The sequence below is a fragment of the Schistocerca cancellata genome, chromosome 5, assembly GCF_023864275.1.
Source record: "Schistocerca cancellata isolate TAMUIC-IGC-003103 chromosome 5, iqSchCanc2.1, whole genome shotgun sequence".
Taxonomy (NCBI): Eukaryota; Metazoa; Arthropoda; class Insecta; order Orthoptera; family Acrididae; genus Schistocerca; species Schistocerca cancellata.
The window spans coordinates 514348539-514367392 of NC_064630.1; the positions used below are offsets into that span (position 1 = coordinate 514348539).

An 18854-nucleotide genomic window follows, 5' to 3' on the forward strand; every position below is an offset into this window, starting at 1 on the left:
AGGTTGTCAAAAAGTTGTGTGGTTCTTGTACAGTAGCAACAGGTCTGTGGCTAGCCTGTACCAAGTGAGTTTCACTTTCACTGTTAGGTTTTTACATCATGTATACCTCTTTGGCATACTGCGTTAAACTCTAATGAACATTTTTAGCTGGATATTTGGGACCCTTCTTAAATTAATAACAATTGTACATTGTGTTGTTTTAATGATTTGGTTTGAAATGTGTCAAAGTTGATTTTTAGATGTCTATTTTTTTTACATATGACGACAGCCATGTGTTTGGTGACTGTGAATCAGGTTTATTCTGTGTTTATGTTTTATATACTTATATATTTCTGAAATATAACAGGAGTGGTCTATAGGTACTTTGTAGAATATTACCTGGGCACCAAGATTGTGAAAAATGTGAAAAATACGGAATTTTTTGTTTTTTGCATGTTAAAATTTTACCGAGTTTTCTGATTAATTTGCTTCAAGATTCACTCATCTACCTTAATTATATGTATTTAAAAATAAATAAATGAAAAGGGCTTGTGCTGCTCTTTGTGGGCGTTTCCTGACCCATTTGACAGGTTGTTTTTGTTTGTTCATCAGAGAAGGATTTTAACGTATTTTGAGCTTCCCTCTATTTTTTTCGGTGACAGGGACATGGATTTTGAATTATGTGGATTCTGTGCAGAGATTGGCACCTCTGGCAGAAAATAAGACAATTGTACATCAAAGTTTGTTGTTATGTGGTTTTTGAGGGCGATTTTGAGTGTGTTGTTGTGAAGTGTGTTGAGTAGATAGACAAGAGTGGGTGCATTCTTGTTCGAATATCATTTTCTCGGCAAAAATGTTGTAAGTGAGTGACAGAATATTTTTGAAAAAAGCAGAAAGACAAAGGGAATAAGCATGTTGGGAAGAATATTTCTGCAAATGTAGAGGTTAGATCTGAAGCAGATAGTGAGGCTTCTTCCTACTGAGGCAGTGCATCCAAAAATAAACTGAATACTAGTGAAGACAGATACAATAAAATGTCCCATGAAACAGATCAAAACAATGTAACTTCAATATTTGACATAAGTGTACTGTCAGATATTTTTAAAAATTATATCAGCTGTAAAAATTGTAATCAGGAAGGTCTTGAGCTTCAAGTCAAGCAACATCTTGGCCTTGCTGTGAAATAATGCTATCATGTGATATGTGCGACTACAAAGTATCATTTTTTAATTGCCACTTTGTGTAAAGTGAGTCAGGAAAGTTATTTGAAGTTAATTTGAGACTGGTTCATGCCTTCATTCTATTGGAAAAGGTGCAACCACAGGACAAATGATGTGTGGTCTTACAAACTTACAAAAGTCACCCACAAAATTTATTATTTACAATAAAACATTAGGGTCTCTGTAGTGCATGACATTTTTAAATACTGAAGAAAGCCTGTTTAGCAACCTGTAAAAATTTCATCATAATATCTTAAGCAGTTTCCAAGAAAACTGCACCTAAAAGTTGCACTTTCAGCAAGGAAAGCATACTGTGTTCCATGTTACTTCAACTAATACATAAGAGTATCATGATTTTGTGTATTCATTGATGAGGATCGTGTTAATGTGCTGCTGAAAATAGTTGTATGATATAATAGAGGCACTCTCAAGCTACAGCTTTTTTCACATAGATCTTCATATACCTTAGGGGAAAGGAATTAACAGCCACCAAGATTCAAGAGGTGGAAAGGACTTGGAAAGGAATAATATAAAAGAAGAAAGAGAGGTATTGGAAGAGAGACTTTTAGGGAAAAAGTTTTAAAACTAGAAATATTCCAATGCAGAAGCGAAAAGAAAACTGGCACTATAGTTGTCCAAAGATAAGAATAAGAAACACAATGGAGCAATTAAGGAAAACTTGAAGTAAAGGAAAGAACAACAAACGATTATGAACTGAAACTAAAACATGTTTTCTAAAAGGACTTCACACAACTAGAGGAAGAAATGAAAGTTTAAAGCTCCACTATACTGACCCCAAGCCCAAGACCTCATCATGTAAATGGTGAAGAAGTGCAAGTGAGGGGAGTAACTATTTCCTAAAAACAATGAAGGTTCATCTGACTTGGGTGTTAGTACCCTCTAACAGCTGCTTGGTAGAGTGACAGTGAAGATCTCAACCTTAATGATGGCAGAAAGAGTGGATTTTGGCATGGCAGAAGAACAGGCAACTCCTTTAACAAAATCCAATTTGCATTTCACTTGGAGCAAGTAGCAATGTGATTGACATCTCTATATCCAGAGTAGTAGGGCTGTAAATTTTATGTTTCAGGAATTTACAAACACTGGTCCTTAACCCTCAGTTGAAACACTGACCAAAATCATGATTACAAGCATTCATAATTCATGAGAACAAAAATAACTTTATCCTTGGTGGTAACCAGTACACCTATCAGCAAACGGCAATGAGTATTTGGTTTCTGTGTTACCTGGGTTACCATGATCACAGAGAAATCGTAGTTCACTGGCAAAATACCAGCAAAGAACCCGACTTACATTAGAACTTTTAACATCAACATCCTGATTCAACCAGGCAAACTACACAACCTACCTCAACAAAAGATACAAATACTAGCCCATTTGGAAATGCTCTTCACAGATGAAGATGCTAGAGTTTGTGATAACTGCTCTACCTTTTAAATAAAAACAGACAAGCTAGTCAAAATAGATGCCACTCATTTTTAGGTATGGCTTTTGTCATAAACAAGAAAATAGTAAATTCATTTAAAGAAGTTACAGTTGTATACAAAAGAATCATGATAATGCATGTGCAGATTGCAAATAAGTATCCATTGATTAATGCACATGCACTCACAAACAGTGATAACAAATATTGTGAAAGAGTTCAACAATTTTGGACTAAAATGGAAGAAAACATGTCAAAAATTCCTGGCAAAGACTTACACTAGGTGAACCCAACTTGCAACTTACCAGGGAAAAGAACACCAAAACCTTTTTGGTAACTTACCACTACATAAATTGACCGCCAAAAATGTGAGTAGACTCATTGTGTTGTGTCAGGCAACAATTTAAAAATCATGTTGATCTCACTGAGGAAAAATCTCTGAAAGTAAAAGACCTGGAGGTCATACATGCAATTGACTGGTGAATATCAAATTGGTCATGTACCCAAAACAGAAAGAAGTTCATTATGTATAAATCTACAGAGTTGCAAATGAGTACTTCTGCGCATCAAAATTAATTTACTCGAGAGAGAATGTACCACATGACAACACACCTCCAAAAATTTCAACATAAAAGATTGAAGCAATTAATATAAAAGAGTAGTGGGAGAAACAAAAGGCAGGCACCTGCAGAACAGTTCCAAACCAAGATCATATTGAAAGCTAAAAAGCTGATCCCATCGAAGAAGAATATGACAACCATTTATGGGACTTTGAATGTGAAGACACTTTGTTTGAATGAAAGAAGGCCTTTCAGAAATGTAACAGCAAAAAATTTCCTGAGGCTAAACAACACTTTTTCAGATAAGAAAGCAGATGGCAAAATTACACAGTCAAAATGGAAGCACATGAAAGAACAATTTGACTCTACAAAGAACTTTAGGGAAAAGAACACTATGACTCTTACAGGACACTCAAAGGAAAGATCTGTGTATACACATCATGTAACATAGGCTCCAGAATGCAGGTCAGCAAACTCAGTCTGACAAGTCACAACACTGTAGAGAAACAGTGCAATACTTATCTGAGCTATTCAGCTGTCCAGAACCCACCCTCAAGATTTCCCAGGGAGATTCTTAGATATTATTACTCAAAATCTCAACTGAAGATGAAATCTTTAAACATTACCTTAGACTGAAAAACTACAGGACATATGGAAAAGATGGCATCATCACAGAATTATTGAAGCACATAAACTTATACAAATCATCATGGGTATTCAGCATACAGAGTAACTGGCAGAAAATCAGGAGTATACACTTATCCACCCACTCCACAAGAAAGGTGACAGAACAAACATAAAAAATAATGAAAAGATTTCTCTCCTCAATACATATAAAAGATATTCTCAACATGTTTACTTCAAAGAACACAAACACAGCTTGAATGTAAGAGTGCAAGTGGCTTTGAACTAGAGTGCTCATGTGCAGAACAGATCTTCAACCTAAAAACAGTATTGAAATATAAAGCAACTCAGAACTACCCAGTCACCCACACTTTCATTAACTACAAGAACATACATGACTTGGTTGAAAGACAATCTCTTTATGACATTCTAGAATGGCAGAAACTATATCCAGAGACAGTAAGCATCACAAGCAAATGCTCACAGACACAGAGTTCAAAGTAAAACTAATGAGGGAAAAGTCACTAAGATTTCTTGCTTAGCTTTCACAGGAAATGTAGCAAAGCAAGCAAACAGTGAAATCAGAGCAATCAAACAGACAGAAGCTCTCAGAGTATACACCTACAAATTGATTTTGAAGAAGTGAGTTAATCTGCACTAAATTTAAAATTCAGAAATTAAACACGAACTATGGGAAAATCAAAGATATGTGAAGTATCTCAGTGCAATCATAGAACCAATTAGTCTAGTAAAGGAAACAGTGTGTTCACTTACAGAAACTCTTGGCAGTGTACAGGAAAGCATGACATTCTAGAACAAAAAGCACATGTCAAGGCAAACAAATTTTGGACATTATAACACAGTGACCAAACCTGACATTCTGTATCTAAGTGAAACTATAATTCTCAACAAAAAGGTGATCTTAAAAAGATTCTAATGAAAGAATGAAGGATAATAAAGAAAATTATTGCCCCAGAAAAAAATGGAGGATGAATATAGACTGACATTCTATAAAACAACTGAAAGCTTGTGAAGCCTTGCAGAAAACATAAAAAAACACGATTAAAATTTTATGGACATGTTCAAATACTCCCAACATAGAGAGTTACACAAAATTTTGGCATATGTAGGAAAATTAAAGGGTTTAATGTGGATCCAACAAGTTAAAAGGGCCCTCCAGAAAGCTGATGGAGAGTATAACCAGAGAGTGAGATTCTTAAATGAGAAAATGAGAATGAACCAAACAGACTGTGGAAAAAAAAAGAAGCAGAACAGCCCATGGAGAGATAATGAGAGCCATATGCTAGATCAAGAAAACAAACCTAAAAGCTTGCATGATCCAACAGGATTCATATACAAATAGTAATAATAATAATAACAATGGAAATTAACCTTAATTGATGATTTGCTCTGTTACTTTCTTCTCTCTGGCCACATATTAAATCCAAAATCTGTTTTACCATAAATAATCAGGGATAAATAAATATTGTACTTCTCAATTCTGAAGCATAGAGTATGAAAGAAATCTGATCTGTCAGCTTGTTTCATGAAATTTGTGACACTTGCCTGCATTAATACAATTTATTATTTTGCTACCAGTTTCGGTCACTGATATCATCTGGCACAAGAAAATTGGCTGCTGGAAGTCACATATCAATCATACAGAACCATACAATTGTAATACCTGTCAGTTTTGTGAGCAATAATATACAAGACCAATACTTTTCATAAGTCAACAACCTTCATCAAGTACACACAGTAGGTTCCTGTTGTGTGCTCATTGGGAAGGTTGTTGATATGAAAAGTAATGGTCTTCTATATTATTGCTCATGAAACTGACAGTTAATATGATTGTATGGCTCAGCATGATTATTACGTGACTTGCAGTAGCCTGTTTTTTCATGCCAGATGATGGTCAGTGATCAAAGCCAGTAGAAAATTAATAATTTATTCTAATGCAGCTAAGTGTCATGAATCTCCTGAAACATATATCCATTGCTGACAGTTGTGTATAGAAAACATCACAAACTTGTATTTTCTTAGATTTATTTACAAATTTTTTCATGTAACAGATATCCGTGCTTATTATTTGGTCGTGTAATGTTTCTGTATTTCCTGCCCACAGTGATGTTCTCTTTCAAACAGCGAGTGAAAAGCATTACATTTCTTCGAGGTGCACATTCAGATGCAGCTGCAGCTCTTAAGAGCATTTTGTGTGAGGAGCTTAAAAACATAAAGGATGCAGATGCGTGGAAACAGGAACACGTCCTTACCTCAAGTCAGAAAGTTCCAATTACTATCGAGGGCCAAAAATCAAAGATACTGAATTTCTGTTCCCATAATTATCTTGGCTTAGCTGTAAGTATATTTAATATATCTTCTTTTACAGTAATTATTCCTTCTACTCTTTATAATAAATAACCCAAATCAGACTACAGTTTTGTAGATTCTGTCTTTCAGTTTACATTTACCACTTACATTCATGAAAAATCATTTAAGTAAAACAAAAAAGAATGCTGTATACATGACAGTTTGTTAAAATGTCAGTTAATAACAAATTTGTGTTCAATAGACAAACTATGAGATTTTCAGATCTTGCATTAACTTCTAACTCCTGCTAACAAATAACACTGCACATGTTGTTGAGCAGCAGACAAAAATAGCAAATTACTTTGAACGGGCTTTGTTGTGAGACACCATTACGGTATATGGTAAATGTTCAAATAGTTTTTTGCACAAAATAAAATCCAATAACTAACATCAAGTATTCAAGGCGTGTATATCTCCATACCAAAATTAGTTAATTATCATGGTACAGATATTACGAGACATAGATCACTCGGTGGTGAAGTTTGGAACGGTAGTGCAAACCTGCATTTTCCATGGTCAGAATTTGTTGAGAGATTATCTCCAAATTAATAAACTTTAACTTGCTAAATTGTTGGACCTATCATCCAGATTCTTCAAACAAAATAGCACACAGTTCTGCTTTACGATCTGCATAGCAAGTAAAGGTTTTAGAGATTTCAGGTGGAGCAGATAACAACGAGGAATTTCTGTGAGATCGCCACACTGCAGAATACATCTCTTGTTCTCCTGTGGTATTTAAAATGAAAATATTTATCTTTTCCAGGTTTTCAGGAGAGTAAAGATAAAAGGAAAAAGGAACTAAGCTAAACAAACTAAAACCAGTAACTAAACCAATAATTAAAATAAAAGCACACATAAAGAACATTTATTTATAATAATAAATAAATTATTTATAATAATAAATAAATTGACAATAATTTTAATTAACTAACCAATAATAAAGAATAATTTTAAGTAACTAACCAATAATAATATATTAAAGCTTCCTCTTTAACTATATTTGTGACAACAAAACTCATATTCTGGTATGTGGTAATGCTTGCTGTATCTATAATAATCAAAAAGCAGCACATTGAGTTATGAATAACACTGTTGGCAAGCCTTTTAGGGAGTCCAACAAGGGCTTGGTTGATTCAGATTTGGTAAACCTAGAATTCTCTGCTGCAGTCCAGTTTCAGTAGTCTACATCTACATCTGTACTCTGCAAGCCACCATACAGTGTGTAGTGGAGGTTTCTTTGTATACCACTGTCACTTCTGGCTTCTCCTGTTCCTGTTCCAAATGCATCATGGGGAGCAAGATTGTTGGTAAGCCTGCCTTCATGTAAGCTCAAATCTGTCTTAATTTTACCTCTGTGGTTCTTTTCACAAGATACATGTATGAGGAAGCACTACGTTGGTTGACTCTTCTACAAATGTACAGACATGAAACTTTTAACAATAAATTATGCTGTGATGCAGAATGCCTCTCTTGCAGCATCAGCCTCTGAGATGAATGAGTGTCTCCATGGTTCTTTCACACTTAACTAAATGAACCTGTAATGAAATGCACTGCTCTTTCACACACACTCAATGAACCTGTAACAAAATGCACTGCTCTTCTTTGCATCTTCTCTATTTCTTGGAAGTCCTATCTGGTGCAGATCCTAGACAGATGATCAGTATTCAGCTATTCATTAAATGGGTGTTTTGTAAGCTAACATCTTTGTGAGTGAACTACATTTCCTGAGGATCCTTCAATGAATCTGCTGGGTATCTGCCTTACTTGCCATTAGTTTATTCAGTCATTCCACTTTAAATCACTGTGTATGCATACTCCTATATATTTTATGGATGTGACCACTTCCAATGATTGTTTGGCAATTGTATAATTGCATAATAATAGGTCATTCTGCCTATTTATGCACCACTCATTACATTAGTGTATGTTGAGGATCAATTGCCGATCACTGCACTGAGCATTGATCCTTAGCAGGACTTCCTGTAATTCTCTACAGTTTTCTAGTGTTGCAACTTATCTGCCCACTAAGTCATTTATATATATTGAGAAAAGTAATCCTCCAGTAACACTCCACTAGAGTATACCCAAATGATAATGATACATTGTATTGTGTTTGCTAGAAACTCTCCAGTCCAATCACACAGCTGATCTGATGTTCTGTGCACTCCCATTTTGTGAATTAAATGACAGTGTGCAACTGTACTGAATGCCTCCCAGAAGTCAAGGAACACTGCATCAACCTGAGTTCCAGTATCTACTGCTTTCTGGGTCTCGTGGATAAACAGATCAATATTGCATTTACATGACTGTTATTTTTGCAACCCATGTTGATTCCTACAGAGGGGATTTTTAGCCTCCAGAAATGTCAGAATGCACGAGTGTGAAAGACGTTCCAAAGTCTACAACAGACTGATGTCAGAGATATAGACCTAAAGTTTTGTGCATCTGTTCAATGACCCTTCTTGACAACAGGAATGAGGTGTGCTTTTTTTCAGCCGTTAGAAATGCTTCCCTCCTTCAACAACCTACAATAGACTGTTACTAGGAGATGAGTAAGTATTGTTGCATGCTCCTTGTAGAATTGTATTGAAATGCTATCAGGTCCAGTACCTTTGCTTTGGTGAGTGATTTCAGTTGATTTTCTGTCCCATGGTCACTTATTTCAGTATCAGTTTCTTTGACATTCATGCAGTGGTTTATAGGAGGAACTGCTGTAAATCTACCTCAATGAAATAGATTTGAAAAATGATTTGAGCGTTTCGGCTTTCTCTCTGTCATCTTCTATGTCAATGTCATTATGGTCACAGTGTGTCTGGACAGATGGCTTTGATGTATTTCTGATTTAACAGAAGACCAAAACTTCTGAGGATTTTCTGATGAGTCATTAAATAAAAATTTACTATCAGATTTATTGATCATTTCATGCATGGGGTTTTGAGTTAATTTTAGCTTTGTTAAGTTTTATTTGTCATGAGCAATTCAGCTATGATTAAATTTGTAGTGAAGCTCTCTTTGCTTTTGTAGCAGCTTTTTAATATGGCTGTTAAACTGTGGCAGGTCTTTCACATCCCTCACATTTTTGCACAGCACACACTTGTCTAAGGCATATTGTACAGCACCCTTGAATTTTGTCCATTGATGGTCAACATTGTCAGTGCTAGATATGAAATTTTCATGTTGCACTCAGGCAATCTGAAATTTGTGTCACTCTTGCTCAGAAGAAATATCTTCTTATGCCTCTGTATATCCCTATTTGCAGTCATATTAAGTGATTTTTTTTTGTGACACCAAAGTGGAGCTTAGTAATATAAGAAAAATAATCACAGCAGTTTTTATGGCCTATTGGATACTAAAGCAACCAGTCAGTCAAGTAAATTTGTGTGGATAGTCTCCAGAGTAAATAAATACTAAAAAATAATGAAAATTTGTAACAAGATTCCTTCAGTGATGTAAAATAGTTTCACTATAGATAAACACCAAAGGCATCTGTCTAAAGATGTTTTCTTTCCATATACACAAATGCCTGAAGGACCTCACAGGCCATCAATAAATCCTCCATACTGAAACTGTAACACAATCCAAATGACTTATCACATGAAAACCAAAACACTGTGAGAATATCCAGTTATAATATAGCTTCACTACTCTTAAGCTAGAGTAAGGGTGTAGTAACTTATATATAGGGATATTATAAAAATAATGACTAAAGATCTACAAGATTGAAGGATGAGGGAACATGTCATTACAACAAATACTACAAATAGTGTAACTCATGGTTACTACAAATATTGGAAATATACAAAGTAGATCCTCAATTGATACAGTTTCTAAACATGTTGTTGTTGTGGTCTTCAGTCCTGAGACTGGTTTCATGCAGCCCTCCATGCTACTCTATCCAGTGCAAGCTTCTTCATCTCCCAGTACCTACTGCAACCTACATCCTTCTGAATCTGCTTAGTGTATTCATCTCTTGGTCTCCCTCTACAATTTTTACCCTCCACACTGCCCTCCAATACTAAATTGGTGATCCCACGATGCCTCAGAACATGTCCTACCAACCGATCCCTTCTTCTAGTCAAGTTGTGCCACAAACTTCTCTTCTCCCCAATCCTATTCAGTACTTCCTCATTAGTTATGTGATCTACCCATCTAATCTTAAGCATTCTTCTGTAGCACCACATTTTGAAAGCTTCTATTCTCTTCTTGTCCAAACTATTTATTGTCCATGTTTCACTTCCATACATGGCTACACTCCATACAAATACTTTCAGAAATGACTTCCTGACACTTAAATCTATACTCGATGTTAACAAATTTCTCTTCTTCAGAAATGCTTTCCTTGCCATTGCCAGTCTACATTTTATATCCTCTCTATTTCAACCATCATCAGTTATTTTGCTCCCCAAATAGCAAAACTCCTTTACTACTTTAAGTGTCTCATTTCCTAATCTAATTCCTTCACCATCACCCGACTTAATTCGACTACATTCCATTATCCTCATTTTGCTTTTGTTGATGTTCATCTTATACCCTCCTTTCAAGCCACTGTCCATTCCATTCAACTGCTCTTCCAAGTCCTTTGCTGTCTCTGACAGAATTACAATGTCATCGGCAAACCTCAAAGTTTCTATTTCTTCTCCATGGATTTTAATACCTACTCTGAATTTTTCTTTTGTTTCCTTGTTGCTTGCTCAATATACAGATTGAATAACATCGGGGAGAGGCTACAACCCTGTCTCACTCCCTTCCCAACCACTGCTTCCCTTTCATGTCCCTCGACTCTTATAACTGCCATCTGGTTTCTGTACAAATTGTAAATAGCCTTTCGCTCCCTGTATTTTACCCCTGCCACCTTCAGAATTTGAGAGAGAGTATTCCACTCAACATTGTCAAAAGCTTTCTCTAAGTCTACAAATGCTAGAAACGTAGGTTTGCCCTTCCTTAATCTAGCTTCTAAGATGAGTCATAGGGTCAGTATTGCCTCACGTGTTCAAATATTTCTACGGAATCCAAACTGATCTTCCCTGAGGTCAGCTTCTACTAGTTTTTCAATTCTTCTGTAAAGGATTCACGTTAGTATTTTGCAGCTGTGACTTATTAAACTGATAGTTCGGTAAGAATATAATAGAGGGAAACATTCCACGTGGGAAAAATATATCTAAAAACAAAGATGATGAGACTTACCAAACGAAAACACTGGCACGTCGATAGACACGCAAACAAACACAAACATACACACAAAATTCTAGCTTTCGCAACCAACGGTTGCTTCATCAGGAAAGAGGGAAGGAGAGGCAAAGACGAAAGGATTTGGGTTTTAAGGGAGAGGGTAAGGAATCCCGGGAGCGGAAAGACTTACCTTAGGGGGAAAAAAGGACGGGTATACACTCGCACACACACACATATCCATCCACACATATACAGATACAAGCAGACATATACAGAAGCAAAGAGCTTGGGCAGAGATGTCAGTCGAGGCAGAAGTGCAGAGGCAAAGATGTCGTTGAATGACAGGTGAGGTATGAGTGGCGGCAACTTGAAATTAGCGGAGATTGAGGCCTGGTGGATAACGGGAAGAGAGGATATATTGAAGAGCAAGTTCTCATCTCCGGAGTTCGGATAGGTTGGTGTTAGTGGGAAGTATCCAGATAACCCGGACGGTGTAACACTGTGCCAAGATGTGCTGGCCGTGCACCAAGGCATGTTTAGCCACAGGGTGATCCTCATTACCAACAAACACTGTCTGCCTGTGTCCATTCATGCGAATGGACAGTTTGTTGCTGGTCATTCCCACATAGAATGCGTCACAGTGTAGGCAGGTCAGTTGGTAGATCACGTGGGTCCTTTCACACGTGGCTCTGCCTTTGATCGTGTACACCTTCCGGGTTACAGGACTGGAGTAGGTGGTGGTGGGAGGGTGCATGGGACAGGTTTTACACCGGGGGCAGTTACAAGGGTAGGAGCCAGAGGGTAGGGTTTGGGGATTTCATAGGGATGAACTAAGAGGTTACGAAGGTTAGGTGGACGGCGGAAAGACACTCTTGGTGGAGTGGGGAGGATTTCATGAAGGATGGCTCTCATTTCAGGGCAGGATTTGAGGAAGTTGTATCCATGCTGGAGAGCCACATTCAGAGTAGACTTCATCATAGTGGGAAACAGCTACACATTGCCAAGAGGGACTTTTAACTTGCACTCAAGGGTGGACTTTTGTTCTCTAAAGCTATCATGAGTTTGTTCATGGTTAATAAACAAAGAATTGTTATTACAAAATGTGAATTCAGTCACTGCCTCTTATACCAATGGACTAAGTTTATAACACATCCCTTAAAGTAAATTCTATAAAACTTTATAAGTTGACTTTTATGGGATAGTCTACATCTGCCTTCAAGAGTCTGCAAGTTCATTTCTTCTTTCAGCATCTCTGTGACACTCTCTCTTGGGTGAAACAAGCCTATGATTATTAATGTGGCCTGTTTTCTTCCAAGTGTTCTACCTATAAACCAAAGTCTGCTACCTGCTTTCTCTATGACTGAGCCTATATGATCATTCTATTTTATATCCTTACAGTGTGCTACACCCAAGTACTTTTATGAGTTAATGGATTCCAGTTGTGTCTCATTGATACTGTAATCATAATATGTGATATTCTTTCATTTTATTAAAAACAAAATTTTACATTTATGAACTTTTGAGGCAAGTTGCCAATCATTGCACCACTTTGAAACCTTATTAAACTTTGATTGAATATTTTTTCATCTTTTTAGAACTGTATTCATTACACAGCATCTGCAAAAAATCTAAATGTACTATTAACCTTGTCTGTAAAGTCATGAATATACAACATAAACAGCAAGGGTCCCAGCACACTCCCTTGGGGCTCATTTCAAGTTGCTGCTACATCTGCTGATGATTCTCCATTCCAGACAACAAGTTGTTTCCTCCTCACCATGACATCCTCAGTTCAGACACAAATCTCACTCAATAGTCCATATGGTCATACTTTTAATAACAAGCAAATGTACATTATTAGCAAGGTAACATTCCTAAGTGTAAATAAATTATCTTGATGAAACTTGGTGGGTGTGTAGAGGGGGAAAAATAATGCAATATGTATTTTTTTTGTTTGCACCCAATTTTGATTTTATGGGGTGAAACACAACCCATAAAGGTAATTCTGGCACATTAGACATAGAGGGAATTTCTTTGAAATGATGATATTGTATCCTCGCCCACAATTACTTCTCCTTTGAAGGCATTACCTACAAACAAATCCGGGATACGGCTATGGGAACCTGCATGGCACCATCCTATGCCAAATTATTCATGGGCCATCTAGAGGAATCCTTCCTAGAAATCCAGAATCCTAAAGCCCTCACCTGGTTCAGATTCACTGATGACATTTTTGCTATCTGGACTGAAGATGAGGACACCCTATCCACATTCCTCAAGAACATCAACAACTTCTCCCCCATTTGCTTCACCTGGTTCTACTCAACCCAACAAGCCACCTTCCTAGATGTTGATCTAAAGCTCAGATATGGCTACATTAGTACCTCCATCCATATCAAACCTACTAACCACCAGCAATACCTCCACTTCGACAGTTGCCACCCATTCACACCAAGAAGTCCCTTCAGTACAGCCTAGCCACCTATGGTCTCGCATCTACAGTGACGATCAGTCCCTCTAAAAATATACCTAGGGTCTCTGTTATAACTTCAAGTTGAACAAATATATTTCAAAGAAGACGCAATAAATGAAAGTCACAGATCAAGTAAACAGAGTAAGATGTTGTATACTTCAACAGTCAAATCATAACTGAGTCTGAGTCTAGCATCCGCTGGCTGGCTAGCCACTTAGGTGGCGCTGCTGCTGCATGGCTGGCAGACAGCACTGCATTTAGAGGACATGCGTAACTGCGCGGTGGCACTTTGAAAGATCGGCAAGTCACAACACATTTCCCCCCCTTTGAAGTTTTTGCACAGGTCTTGATGGAGGTGGCCTGTAGATTGCAAATGTCCATAGGTGTTGTTTGATTGGCCGTAAAGTCTCGAGGAGGAGGCTTCCCATACGGGCGGAAGTGTCCCCGATAATAACAAGTCGAGATGACAGGAGACGTGGGGGTCGAATCTGCTGGGGCCCCGTGCACCAATCTGCCTGTTGCAGCAAGTCCGGTTGGTATAACAGGAGACATGGGCGATGTGTCCGCGTCCGTAGGAGAAGGAGGCGAGCAGAGTTGCTCCAACAGATGATGGTCATCTGGTTCCTGCATGGGTACGTCTCCTGGTGGTGTCAGTTCTTGTGGTTGCACCGATATGATGGTGAGAGGACTGCGTTGTGAGTAATGAGAGATTCCAGTATCCCGAGTGTCAGGTAGAGCCGAAGGTGGTGTAGCGGCATCCAGAACAGGTGTTGCCGGCACACGAGGCTGAAGCTGGTCCGAATGACGCACTGCAACACCCTTGTCCATCTGGATCTCATACAGGCATTGGCCACGGTTTTGTAAGAAGCGGCCAGGACCCCATTTTGGCTGCCTGCCATATCCCCGTGCCCATACAAGGTCGTCGGCGGTGAATCGGCCAAGCGAAGGTACCCGCGGCCGTGAGGTGCAAGACAGCATAAGATGAAGTAGCATGCAGGGCTGTCGGCCATGTAAGAGCTCAACCGGGCTGTGGTCGCCCATGGGGGTAAAACGGTAAGAAGCCAGAAATTGGAGAAGTGCATCATCAGCAGCAGAAGAAGTCAGGAGTTTCCTCATCTGAGCCTTAAATGTGCAGACCAGTTGTTCAGCCTCACCGTTTGACTGTGGATGGAATGGAGGGGCCATGACATGCATGACACCATGACGGGCACAAAAATCCGCAAAATTGGAAGAGGCAAATTGCGGACCATTATTAGTAACAAGAGTACAGGGAAGGCCTTCCAAAGAGAAAATGAGAGCTAGAGCATTGGTGGTTGCCGCAGTGGTAGGCGATGTGCAACAGACAATGAAAGGAAAGTTAGAGTAGGCGTCAATAACGAGAAGCCAATAAGTACCTAAAAAAGGTCCCCTGAAGTCAGCATGAATACGCTCCCAGGGCTTCTCAGACGAAGGCCACGGTGACAAAGATGACTTCGAGGCAGCGGCCTGTGACGCACAAGGGCCACAGGCTGTGACCATGTGTGCGATTTCAGAGTCGATGCCAGGCCAGTACACATGACGGTGCGCCAGGGATTTTGTGCGAGAGACATCCCAGTGCCCTTGGTGAAGGAGGCATGAGACCAAAGCACGCAAAGATGCAGGTACCACAACAAGCGGCAAAGCATTTTCGGTGGAAAGGAGGATAACACCATCCCTAGCCATGAGGCGGTAACACAAAGCGTAGTAGTTCCGCAACAGATCAGAAGTCTTAGCGGACGGACGATCTGGCCATCCCTTCTGAATACAGCGTAAAACCCGGGAGAGGGTAGGGTCAGAACCTGTAGCAGCCGTCAGCTGGTCCCCGGTGCTGGGGAACGTGTCCACAACCCGCTGCTCGGCAACATCCAGTTGGAAATACAAAAGTTCGTCCCTATCAAATGCCAGATCAGGACCCATGGGAAGGCGAGGCAGTGCATCAGCATTCACATGTTGAGCCGTTGGACGGAAATGAATCTCATAATTCAAACGAGACAAGTAAAGAGCCCAACGGTGGAGGCGGTGTGCAGCCTTGTCGGGAAGTGATGTTGATGGATGAAACAAGGAAACAAGTGGTTTGTGATCCATAACAATATGAAATTTGGATCCATAGAGAAAAACAACAAACTTATGAAGAGCATAAATAATAGCCAAAGCTTCTTTTTCAATTTGAGAATACTTTTGTTGGGCATCCGTGAGTGTTTTTGAGGCATAAGCAAAGGGTTGTTCATAACTGTCAGAAAAACGATGCGCAATGACTGCACCAACCCCTTATTGAGAGGCATCTGTGGCAAGAAAAAGATGTTGGCCAGGTTGATAAGTAACCAGGCACAGGGCCTGTTTCAGCATAGTCTTCAATTTCTGGAAAGCCACATCGCATGACGAGAACCAGTGAAAAGGCATGTTTTTATGCAACAGGTGATGCAATGGCTGAGCCACCGAAGCAGCAGATGGTAAAGACTTGTGATAGTATGCTATTTTCCCCAAGAAGGCCTGCAGTTCCTTAACAGATGTAGGGCGAGGAAGGGCATCGATCGCAGCGGCAGTTTGCTGAAGCAGACGAATACCATCTCGAGAGAGTTGAAACCCCAAGTATGTGATAGATGCCTGAAAAAATTTTGATTTCTGAAGATTACACTTAAGACCGGCAGTCTGTAAGACATGAAAAAGTGTGCGGAGGTTTTGAAGATGTTCGTCAGTGGTGGAGCCAGTGACAACAATGTCGTCCTGGTAATTTATACACCCAGGGACAGTGAGGAATAATTGTTCCAAGAATTTCTGAAAGAGAGCAGGGGCACTGGCAACCCCGAATGGCATTCGTTGGTATTGATGGAGGCCAAAAGGTGTGTTAAGGACCAGAAACTGCCAGGAAGCAGCATCGAGAGGAAGTTGATGATAAGCTTCTGACAGGTCAAGTTTAGAAAAATACTGGCCTCCAGCAAGTTTAGTGAACATTTCTTCAGGTCGAGGCATAGGGTAAGTGTCGATAAGGCATTGAGCATTTACAGTGGCTTTGAAATCACCTCAGAGACGAATATCACCATTTGGCTTAGCAACGACAATGACAGGAGAGGACCACTCGCTGGAAGTGACAGGAAGCAAGACCCCTGAAGCAGTGAGACAATCCAGCTCCCATATGACCTGATCACGAAGGGCCACAGGAATGGGCTGAGCCTGAACAAACTTAGGCTGAGCAGTGAGTTTGAGCGTAATATGAGCTTCAAGGTCGTTTGCACAGCCTAACCCAGGAGAAGAAAGGGACGAAAATGTCGTCGACAAGGAATCCAGTTGAGCATAAGGAATAGCATCAGAGATGATATTGACAGAGTCATCTATGAAGAAATCAAAAACGCGAAAGGCATTGAAACCAAAAAGATTCTCCGCGTTACTATGGTCGACTACAAATATGGGAAAAGTGCGAACGACAGATTTGTAAGATACCTCAGCATCAAATTGTCCCAAGAGGGAAATCTTCTGTTTATTGTAAACCCGTAATTGCCTAGTGACATATGACAGGATTGGAGAACCCAACTGAAGATACATCTGAGAATTGATGATTTTGGCAGCAGAACCGGTATCCACCTGCATATGAACATCTCAACCAAGTATTTGGAGTTTGAGGAATGACTTCCCTGAAAGGGAAGAAGTACAATTGACAGACAACACAGAATCAGTGTCATGTTCATGAACATCATGTATGTGGTCAGATTTGCAAATGGATGACACATTACCCTTTTTTTTTTTTGCATTTGTGACACACGGCCCAACGTTGTGGACAATCTTCTTGTGAATGTTTCGTAAAACACCGTGGACATGAAGGAAGTTGCCGTGGGTTTTGCTGCAGTTTCTTAGAGGTTTGTTTACGGTTAGGCCAAGGCTGCACTTTGGAGCGTACTGCGACCACGTTGGCCGGCAGGGACATGCCACACGCTCCGTCAACATCGCACAGAGGTTGTATTTCCCCGATGTCGCCCCATGCCTCTATTTGCAATCCAGCGGCGTGAGAAATTTCAAAAGACTGGACGATGGATAGGACTTCATCTAGAGTCAGATTTGCCAACTGAAGGGCACGCTGCCTAACTTCTTCGTTGGGCGCCGATCGGATAATAGCATCCCGTACCATGGAATCGGCATAGGATTCTTTGTGAACTTCAGTAACAAATTCACACTTTCGACTGAGGCCGTGAAGTTCAGCAGCCCAAGTGCAATAGGATTGATTTGGTTATTTTTGACAATGATAAAAGGCAACACGAGAGGCTACCATATGCATTTGCTTTTGAAAATAGATGGACAGAAGTGAGTACATTTCAGCAAAGGACAAAGATGCAGAATCTTTCTAAGAAGCCAATTGCAACAACAACCAATACATTTGAGGTGAAATCCATGAAAGGAACAGAGACTTACAGGTTTGTTCGTCCACGACATGAAATGCCAAGAAGTGCTGTCAAAGACGTTTTTTGTAATCAGACCAGTCTCCCTCCATCTCATCATAAGGAGGAAAAGTAAGTAGAGACAATGACAAGAGTCACCGCGCATTTGATCCTGCGACAAAATCACAAATTGTATTTGTGAGAAGCATTTGCTGTTCTATGAGATCTTGTAATAGTTGCTCTAAAGTAGCCATGGAAACATGTGGGTCGACGATGGAAAAGAAAAATCCCATCCTTGTTGCCAATTGTTATAACTTCAAGTTGAACAAATATATTTCAAGGAAGACACAATACATGAAAGTCACAGATCAAGTAAACAGAGTAAGACGTGTGTACACTTTAACAGTCAAATCATAACTGAGTCTGATTCTAGCGGCCGCTGGCTGGCTGGTGGCTGCTGCTGCTGCATGGCTGGCAGACAGCGCCGCATCTAGAGGATGCACGTAACTGAGCAGCAGCAATTTGAAAGATCGGCGAGTCACAACAGTCTCACTGAAGCCTTCACTGACAGTAACTATCCTCCCAGCCTTGTGCAGAAACAAACCTACCATACCTTATCTTCCCATTCCC

The 18854-nt window shown here is 39.5% G+C and overlaps 1 protein-coding gene across 1 annotated transcript in view; it reads left to right on the forward strand.

The window, feature by feature from the left end:
- Nucleotides 1–1165: 1165 nt before the first annotated feature.
- LOC126188637 (2-amino-3-ketobutyrate coenzyme A ligase, mitochondrial-like) overlaps nucleotides 1166–18854 on the forward strand; it is a 173693-nt gene continuing 156004 nt past the window's right edge. The window contains exons 1-3 of the mRNA XM_049930238.1: nucleotides 1166–1195; nucleotides 1461–1521; nucleotides 6025–6185. Coding sequence (XP_049786195.1) covers nucleotides 1166–1195; nucleotides 1461–1521; nucleotides 6025–6185 — 252 coding nt within the window. The remainder of the gene's footprint in view (nucleotides 1196–1460; nucleotides 1522–6024; nucleotides 6186–18854) is intronic.